The sequence below is a fragment of the Trachemys scripta genome, chromosome 3, assembly GCF_013100865.1.
Source record: "Trachemys scripta elegans isolate TJP31775 chromosome 3, CAS_Tse_1.0, whole genome shotgun sequence".
Classification (NCBI taxonomy): domain Eukaryota; kingdom Metazoa; phylum Chordata; order Testudines; family Emydidae; genus Trachemys; species Trachemys scripta.
In genome coordinates, this window is record NC_048300.1 from 182,524,357 (window position 1) to 182,533,984 (window position 9,628).

At 44.7% G+C, this 9,628-nt stretch overlaps 1 protein-coding gene across 3 annotated transcripts; it reads right to left on the reverse strand.

The window, feature by feature from the left end:
- Positions 1-858: 858 nt before the first annotated feature.
- On the reverse strand, positions 859-8,014 carry LOC117875336 (ras-like GTP-binding protein rhoA). 3 transcript variants are annotated; one of them, XM_034766579.1, is made up of 4 exons: positions 7,879-8,003; positions 6,139-6,404; positions 5,742-6,000; positions 859-4,437 (listed from the first exon to the last, which is right to left on the reverse strand). In XM_034766579.1, the coding sequence occupies exons 2-4, from the start codon at positions 6,332-6,334 to the stop codon at positions 4,416-4,418; spliced, it is 477 nt and encodes a 158-aa protein (XP_034622470.1). In that variant the 5' UTR covers positions 6,335-6,404; positions 7,879-8,003; the 3' UTR covers positions 859-4,415. The 3 variants fall into 3 exon arrangements, with proteins under 3 accessions (XP_034622470.1, XP_034622469.1, XP_034622468.1); XM_034766578.1 differs by having other exon boundaries at positions 5,742-6,337; positions 7,879-8,014; XM_034766577.1 differs by having other exon boundaries at positions 5,742-6,404.
- Between the last annotated feature and the right edge of the window lie 1,614 nt (positions 8,015-9,628).

The window sequence follows — 9,628 nt, forward strand, 5'->3', positions numbered from 1 at the left end:
TTTTAAATATGGTAGCTGGAGTCGGGGAGGAGACGTGCCCAGCCGGCAGCAGGGGTCCGGAGGCACGGGGGCTGCCCGAAGCCGGTAGCGCTGGCTCGGGCAGCTTGGCTCTTAAACAGAGCTGAAGTCTGAGTCCGGGGAGGAGCAGAGCAGCTGGAGCCGGGGAGGAGAAGTGCCCGGCCGGGGGCGCAGGGTCTGGAGGCATAGGGGCTGCCCGAAGCCCGAGTGCTACCGGCTTCATGGTTTGCCAGGCAGCCTCCAGACCCTGCGCCCCCAGCTGTGCGCTTCCCCACCCGGGCTCCAGCTGCGCTGGGGAAGCGCCGGCCGGGGGTGTAGGGTCTGGGGGCTGCTCGGCAAACTGTAAAGCCAGTAGCGCTCGGGCAGCCCTTTTCGCGTGGCTGGGAGGGAGGAGGGGAAATTTGGGCGGGGACTTTGGGGAAGGGGCGGGGAAAGGGCGGAGTTGGGGCGGGCCCGGGGTGTGGGAAAGGGGCGGGGCTAGGGCCTGTGGAGTGTCCTCTCTTTTTATTTTTTAAATATGGTAACCCTAAGTGTATAGAGACATTGGTCTGAAATTGAAAATCTGCTCCTGCCCAGTATCTTATTATTGCTATGTACTATGTTGTTTTTTCTCTGTCATGTAAGTGTTAAGCGTTAAAAACATCAACATCATTTAATTACATTATTGCATTATTGAAATTGCGAAGAAATCCTGGCTTAGTTGCAACTCAGTCACATTCATCTGACATTCAGTACTATACATTTCCTTTGCTATTTCAATTGGAAATCTGTCCTAAAGTGTTGTAGGAGCTGGTAAAAACAAACAAACAAACAAACAAAAAACACATTACATTTATCCCACAAGTTGCTTTATTTTAGTGATAAGTAAAGTGCTCCATTAGTTTCTCTTGTTCTCTCCCTCACTGGGAGGCAATTTTGCCAATTGAAAAGTGCTGTATCTTGTATTTATGTAAACACATTTTACAAAAGACAAAATGCATTTTAAAAAAGACAAAACAAAAGGACTATCTGATTGCCAGCTACCCTGGAAGAAACAGTTGTCTGAAAGATTTATGGACTGCAGAGCTGGGCTCACGTTGTTGGTTTAGCATTACACAGATTTTGAACTTTGGTAGTTTGAATTCACAATAACTCTTGATTTTTATTTTAGATTTCAGTATTGTCTATTTATCTTATACATACTTCTATATCCCCCATTTCCATAGTAGCTGAGCATCTCACCTACAAAGAGACTTTCCCCACGACATATAGGAAGCCTGTAGAGGAACAAGGAATTGAACCTGGGCCTCCCAAGTCTCACACCGGCATCCTATTCACTGGACCATCCTTCCTCTTGTTTAGCTCATACGTCAAAGCTAAATCTCAAAACAAGACGGCTTGATTTTGTTTTAATCTGTGCATTGCTTATGGGGTCCAGAGGCCTGATGTGTGGGCAGCTGTTACACAGGTTTTGTTGTATAGCCAGACTGAAACCTACTCTCGAAAAAGTGTGCTAAGACAGAGATTTAGGTTTGCTCTACCCTTGAAAGTTAGATGCACATAGCTACATTGGTCAGGGATGTGAAAAACCACATGCCTGACCGACATAGCTATACCAACCTAACCCTCAGTGCAGATGCAGCTATATCGACATAGCTAACTTCGCTCATGGAGGTGGTGTTCCTACACCAGTGGAAAAACTCCCTCTGCCAGGGTAGGCTGTGTCTACACTGCAAGTTTATGCCAGCACAGTCCCTGTAGTGTAGACACAGCCTTAGGAAAAAAATGTTTTGAGTTTTGACAAAGCATTCAAATTAAGCTTTGCTGACCTCAGCTTTATAGTAAAGTTTTGCATGGTTTTGGGGAAAAAATATTTGCTCAGCATCAATACTCTGACCATCTTTAACAGCCTATTGAACAGCTTGTGGCCAAAAAGGGGAGGATTAGATTTCTACTGTGAAATGTGACAATAGCCTGAGAAATTAGCAAAAAACGCATTGTTTCCCTTGTTCAGTTCCATAAGTGTGTTCAGTAAGAAGAGGCTGTGTGCGCAAAATGCTAGCAGGCTGTTAACCAGTAACTAACCAACAAGATGCCACCACTGAGGTCAAGGCAAGGACTGATTAATACAGAGGTAAATATTGACAGACACAAAAGTGAATTCACTGTTACTTTAAGGCAAAATACCTAGAGATTTGGACTGAAAACAAATGCCTCTCTGTGGGTTGTTAAATATATTCAAGTGAGAATAGGAGCGCCACCAGCTTTTCTGCCGCCCTAGGTGGCGGAAGGTCCCACCCCAAAATGCTGCCATGGTCGCCACCCCCCAAATTGTAGCACCCTAGGCAACCTCCTAGGTCGCCTAATGGGTTGCGCCGGCCCTGAGTGAGAAACCAATTGACAATGCATGACTTTGGACAAGTCACTTGGGTCCACATTTTCAAAAATGGCCTCTTGTGTTTTGAATGTTACAGGGTGGTGGGCACTCAGCACCTTGGAAAATGGGGCCCCAAGTGTCTCACGTTGGACATCCAAAGACTGAAGAGCCAAAAAGTAGAGACCACTTTGGAAAATGTGTTCCTTAGCCTCTCTGCTCCCCAGTTCCCCCCTACCCCCAAGCTGTAAAATGGGAATAACAATGCTTACCCACCCAAATAAATAAAGCTCTTTATGATGTAAAAAAAAAAAAAAAAAAAAGCATTATGGCCCTGATTCAGGAAAGCGCTTAAGCATGTGATTTGAATTCAATAGGCACTTAAGCTGAAGAGCCCTCCAGAGAATCCTTTCCTATCTTGGGACCTATATCAGGTAAATATTATTTGAAAGGCAGGGGAGTAGCAAGGGAAGTAGAGGAGGAATTGAAGAGACTAGAAGAGAAAAGAGAAGGGACAAGGTAAGTACAGAAAGAAGAGTCAAAGCAGAGGAAAGATCTATGGATGTGGATGACCTTGGGCAACTCACTTACTCTTGGTGTTGCTCAGTATCCCCATTTGCAAAATGGAGATACTACCTGCCTATCACAGAGAGCTGAAATGTGGCTTAGTAAATCATATTTAAAATGGCTTTGGGATCCTTGGAAGAAAAGTGCTTTAGAAATGTGAAGTATTATTCTTAAAACATTTTGATGTAATTGCACATTGAAGTAGAGGGGATTTTACCACTGCTAGTAGAAAGTGATGTAGCATAGATGCAGCATGTCCCATGCTATCCAGAAAAGGGTGTCATCCCCCAAATATTTTGTATCTCGCTTTACACTATAAGATCTTTTCCAAGCACCTCAGTTAATTTTCTCATTGATAGGGCTGAACTTTTTTTTTTGTTCTAAATTCCATGCCTTGGTCTTTCAAGTAAATCAGCCCACTTGCCATTTGAATATTTTTGCATGTGAGTGGACAGGGTGCTAACAATTACTAGTTTGTTTAATTACTTAAGTTTAACTCTCAGTGTTGGAAGCAGCAATAAGAATGTAAGAAAGAGAAGACCAATCACAGGATAAGGTGTGGCACCAAGAACTCTGAGAGATCTAAATAATGACTGAAATAAAAACAGGATCCGGGGCAGACAAACTGCGCCCACAGACAAACCTGCTGGGGACTACACCCATCCAGAGATAGATTGAAGAAAAAGTCAGGGGATGAATAGCTGGCTCCTGCTGAAGATCAGTTGGCGCAGGTATTGGAAGAACAGAGTGGAAGTCAAATTATTAGCACCAAACTCACTTCGAGAAGGACCACTCACAGCAACTATAGGGAGGAAGGGGACTCTACTCATAGCCATGGTGGTACAACAATCAATGTCTAATTTACACTCGGACTTCTACTAGTGCTACAGCCAGTGGAACTCTTATCAGTTGGGAAGAATGGGTAAGAAGATTTTTAATGCAGTTGGAACTTACTTATCCTTCTTTTGGATTTGCTATTCTGTTAAAATATCAAGATGAAGATTTTGGTTACTCTGATTTTGTTTCCTCTAGAGGGACAATAACCAAGATGCTTCAATGATGGAACTGCCATTGAGAAAGATACCAAAGGATGTTGTCCTTCTGTATGATGAGCTAGGCTCAATAAATTAGCTCCTTGTCCCTTTATACCAGGATCCTAAGATTATTCACTCCTGGATTGGTTTTTTTTATCCACCTTCTGATCTGTAGAGTATGTCTTTAATAAATGCTAGTCATGCTATTTACCAGCCATCTTTGCATCTATAGCCAAAATTCAAATCTCTTTTCCAGGACTGCCAGCAATGCTCTTAATATCCGTGCTTGAAAGAAAGGAGGTGTGTATACATGCATCCAAGTTCAACTACATCTCATACGGCTTCTGGAGACTCACCACTGCTGCTGATGGGATGTCCCCATCTCACCCTAGGTTGAAAATCTCTCTCAACTGTTGGCCGCATCTCTGGCATTCTTTTTTACTTCATTGCTTCTGTCCACAAGTGCTAGAGAAGGAGAAAAATATGTTAGAGGTCTCCAAAAAAGTAAGGATGTTGAGGATTAGATGTCATCAAAGCTCTGTTTCAGTAGAGCTCTCAGACCTCTCTTATCATGTACCTATCAGGTTCTATTTGAATACATGCTAAAGGTAAGAATCCTGTTAAGGACCAGATTGTCCCTCTGTGTATGTGGAAAGGGAGGGGGCTGCCTTCACAGCAGTCTACTGTCCATCTCCAGACCTGTGGCATGGGGAATCTAAACATGGAGAAGGCTAGACTTTGGTGTGCTACGTGCATTGTCCTCACAGGAAAGCAGTGGGTAATCAACAATCAAGTTAATATAGCCTGTGACTGTATGTACTTTTGCATGGAGCCTCTTTGCCTTAAGGATACGCTCCATGTGAGTATGTGTAAGGAAGCTGCAGGGGAACAGGGGGAAGCCTAGCCAGCACAGTGCCTTGCCACTAAAGCTGTGCTAACAGGGAGCTGCAATGAGAGCCGTGAGATCTAGGAGGTAATGCACAATCACGATACTTCTGTGGAGAATTATGGCTTTGGCCTCACTTTCATCTCTCAAGATCTGTGCAAATCTCAGTTCATCTATGGGTTCCTGTAGCAGGGCGGTCACCCTGCTCTGGGTTGGAAGGGGTTAAAAACGGCCCTGGGAAAGGGCTGCCCCGGGGAGCCAACCATGAGCAGGCTTGAGGCAGCCAATCAGGACCCAGCTGGGCCAGTATAAGAAGGGCTAAGGGAGGAGCTGGGTCAGTCTCACTCCAGCCTTGGAGTAGGAAGGACCTAGCTGCTTGGGAGCACAGGGTACCAGAAGTAGAGCAGTGCTGGGGAAGGGCAAGAGGAGCTGGGGAGCTCCAGCCTGGCAACTCCCCAGGCTGAGGCCTTGTTAAAGGCCCAAGGCAGGTCCTGGGGCTGCAGAGGTAGCTGGTCCAACCCCCTTGCCAGTGATGAGTGGCCATTACAGACTGCAGTTTGCCCCAGAGAACGGGGGCTAGATGACGACTGGTAGCAAGGTGGGCTTAGAGGGTTGGGAGTTTCCCTTTGTACCCACGCCCCTTCCTGAGGGGGTGGGAGGAGGCAAACCCCACTCACTCCCCAGCAGAATGACCTAGTAGAAATTCTTCAAGAGAAATGTTGCATGTTCCTCTCCTCTACCCAGCTTTTTTCACAGAGGAGGACAATCTGGCCCCATGAAAGCATTCATTCAATACTCATAAAATTCCCACATACCATCTAACTTCTCAATAAGTTATATATGTACTTATACATTTTAAAAAAATAACTTTTGCTCTTCTTACAACAATCTGAAGAACACATGATGCTTTCTTCTCTTCTTTGTTCCATCTCGTATTGCAGCTTGACCAATAATCTGCAAGACTCTCTCAATGCCATCTTTCGTCTTCGCAGAGCACTCCAGGTAGGCATATGCCCCAATGCTAGCAGCCAAGGCTTTTCCTTCTTCCGTCTTTATTGGCTCTTGTTCCAGTGTAGCAAGTCTTTCCAGCACACCCTCATCGTTCCTCAGTTCTTTCTTGGTAGCCACCAGAACAATGGGAGCTGTGGGGCAGAACAGTTTGACCTCTGGAATCCAAATGTCAAGGATGTTCTGCAGTGCATTTGGCCTGTCCACTGAGAAGCACATTAAGATGACACTTGTGCCTTGATAGAACAACGAACGGAAGTGCTGATAATTACCTTGGCGCTGCCCTGCTACATCGAAGAGCATCAGCTTCATTGACTTCCCATCAACCTCGGTGTCCTTGATGTAGGTTTCAAACACTGTTGGCTCATAGCATTTGGGAAACTGTTCCTTGCAAAAGGCAAGCAGGAGGCATGTCTTGCCACAGGCAACATCTCCCACAACAGTTAGCTTTTTCCAAACAGCAGCCATCTTCTGAAAAATAGGATGTGGTGCAGAATGAACCCCTCCAGCTTCAAGCGTCCAATGCTTTGTAAATACTCTTTGAGGAGAGAGGGAGAGGAGGAGGTGGCAAATCACACTAGATTAGAATCTGTCCCTTTGTATTATTCCCTTCTGCCCATATTTATGATTTCTTGATCTTTGTGTTTATCTGTGATAAGAACATAAAAATGGCCATACTGGGTCAGACCAAAGGTCCATCTAGCCCAGTATCCTGTCTTCCGACACTGGCCAATGCCAGGTGCCCCAGAGGGAATGAACAGAACAGGTAATCATCAAGTGATCCATCCCCTGTCGCCCATTCACAACTTCTGGCAAACATAGGCTAGGGACACCATCCCTGCCCATCCTGGCTAATAGCCATTGATGGACCTATCCTCCATGAACTTATCTAGTTCTTTTTTTAACCCTGTTATAGCCTTGGCCTTCACAACATCCTCTGGCGAAGTGTTCCACAGAGTGAGGGTGTGTTGTGTGAAAAAATATTTCCTTTTGTTTGTTTTAAACTTGCTGCCTATTAATTTCATTTGGTGACCCCTAGTTCTTGTGTTATGAGAAGCATTAAATAACACTTCCTTATTTACTTTCTCCACACCAGTCATGATTTTTTGACCACAATCTTATCTCCCTTTATTCATCTCTTTTCCAAGCTGAAAAGTCCCAGTCTTATTAATCTCTCCTCATATGGCAGCCGTTCCATACCCCTAATAATTTTTGTTGCCCTTTTCTGAACCTTTTCAAATTCCAGTATATCTTTTTTGAGATGGGGCGACCACATCTGCCCGCAGCATTCAAGATCCATGCATACCATGGATTTATATAGAGGCAATATGATATTTTGTGTCTTATTATCTATCCCTTTCTTTATGATTCCCAACATTCAGTTAGCTTTTTTTGACTTCCGCTGCACATTGAGTGGATGTTTTCAGAGAACTATCCACAATGACTCCAAGATCTCTTTCTTGAGTGGTAACAGCTAATTTAGACCCCATCATTTTATATGTCCTCTCAAGTTCTTCATGATTAGCTTCGTCCACAATTTTCACTGACCTGCTATTTACTCTCTCTTCTACATCACAGAATGAAGATGTCAAATCAGACTGGACCTAAGATAGATCCCTGCAGTGCCCCATTAGATAACTCTCCTAATTCAGACTATTGCTGTTTCTCATTTTATATTTTGTTTGCATTCAGCCGATTCTCACTTCCAGGACAGTGTTAATTTTCAAGACAATTTGATTTCATTTTCAAAGTGTGATTGTGTGTGAGACACTGCAGTGAATGCTTTACTAATAGCCAAATAGATTACATCTCCTGCTTTCCCATCAGCCACCAACAGCGTAATTTTTATCACCAAAAAACCCCAAGCTTGGCTGGCACCATCTATCCTTTATAAACCCATGTTGCTTATTGCTCAGGGGTCTGTCATCATGTAGAAGTTAAGAGAGCCAATCCTACCCCCAATTTCATACATGTACCATTATTTTATTACCAGCAATAGGAATTAGACTTACAGGTAGTAACTTCGAGGATCACTTTTCTTCCCTTTCTTGGAGATCAGCAGGACATTTTCTTTTCTCTAATCTTATCTCCCCAGTTTTCTTTGGAACACTAAGTCACCTATGAAGACAGTTCTCCACCACTCTTGCAGGACACTCATGATAAGCACTCTTTTTAAATAAATGTTTGTGTTTCTTAATTTAGCCAGCCAATCAGCAAAGAGCAATGAATGAGATCATTGCTTTTAAAAGCAAACTGCTTTACTTGTAATAACGTAAGGAGGGTGAAAACATCAATTCCACAGTCCTGGAGAGGATTACAACATCAATTACGCAATGCATATACTGGTTGCTTCATGTACAATAGAAATGAGGAAGTACAAGACTGCTGCTCCAAATTCCCTCCCTGAGTAAATTATGTTTGTATTATTAAGAGTTCCAACTAATGTAGTGCTTTGGAACTGTCAGTCCAGGCGACTGAAGCTCTTTAGTAAGCTATGTAGCCAGTGGAGCATGGGGGACAGTAGAAGATCAAACTTCCTCATGTCATCACACCAATATACCTTTTTTCTGATCTGGAGAGACAGCTTAGAGAAGTGAGGTTAGTCCAGTCTCCACGACCCAGTCAATCTAGAGGGAAAGGATGGTCCAATGGTTTGGGTGCTAACCTGAGACTTCAGAGACTTGGAGTCAATGCCCTGCTCTGCCACAGACTTCTTATATGGCCTTGAGGAAGTTATTTAGCCTGTCTGTGCCTCAGCTCCTCATCTGTAAAACAGCACTTCCCTACCTCACAGGGGTGTTTGGAGGATAAATATGCTAGAGATTGTGAGGCACTCAGATACTATGGTAATGAGGGTTATATAAGTGTAACACCGACAGATCCCGGTTGTCGGCAGGTGGGATTGAACCTTGGGACCTCTGGAGCTAAATGCATGAGCCTCTACTGCATGAGCTAAAAGCTATCTGGCCCTTAGCTAAGGCTGTAAACCAGACTTATTAATCTCTCTCTAAGTGGTCTCAGTGCCACTAGATGGGATAGAACACCACACCCAGGTGGTGTGTGGGCTACATAAGCAGCTACGATAGATAGATTTGGCGTCTGCTGAGAGTATCAATTGCAGGGGTTATTTGTAATGCAGACACTTAAGCCTGGATACACAAAAGGAATTAGATGCCTAAGTCCCAGTTTTGGCACTATTGCAAGGCACAAAACTGCTGCTGAACCTTTTAGGCACCTCACTCTGCACCTAAGTTTTAGCAGTAAAAGCTCCCTAGGCACCCAAGTTGCTGCTACCTTACGCTAGGCATCCAGCTGTCTATCTCCCACCTAAGCCTCAGAGCGATTCATGCACTGGGAAAGACAGGCATTTTGACACTTAAGTCACCTGTGGGGCCCAATCCAGTTGGCACCCTCTGAGCATGCCAGCTGGGGGCAGCGGAGACAGGTGGCAGAACTCCCTCATAACTTTTTGCCCAGTGGTTAGGGCACTCAACCTGGGATGTGTGGGAGACTTCCAGTTCAAGTCCCCGCTCTGCTGGAGGGGGAGAAGGGACTTGAATAGGGATCTTTCTGTGGGGAGGGATAGCTCAGTGGTTTGAGCATTGGCCTGCTAAACCCAGGGTTGTGAGGTCAATCCTTGAGGGGGCCACTTAGGGATCTGGGGCAAAATCAGTACTTGGTCCTGCTAGTGAAGGCAGGGGGCTGGACTCAATGACCTTTCAGGGTCCCTTCTAGTTCTAGGAGATAGGATATCTCCATTTA

Coding starts and splice junctions, on each gene's coding strand:
- LOC117875336 (XM_034766578.1), bottom strand. CDS start 6,334: ATGGCTGCTGTTTGGAAAAAGCTAACTGTTGTGGGAGATGTTGCCTGT. Junction 4,438..5,741: donor CATGTGTTCTTCAGATTGTT/GTAAGAAGAGCA, acceptor CTCCTTCTCTAG/CACTTGTGGACAGAAGCAAT.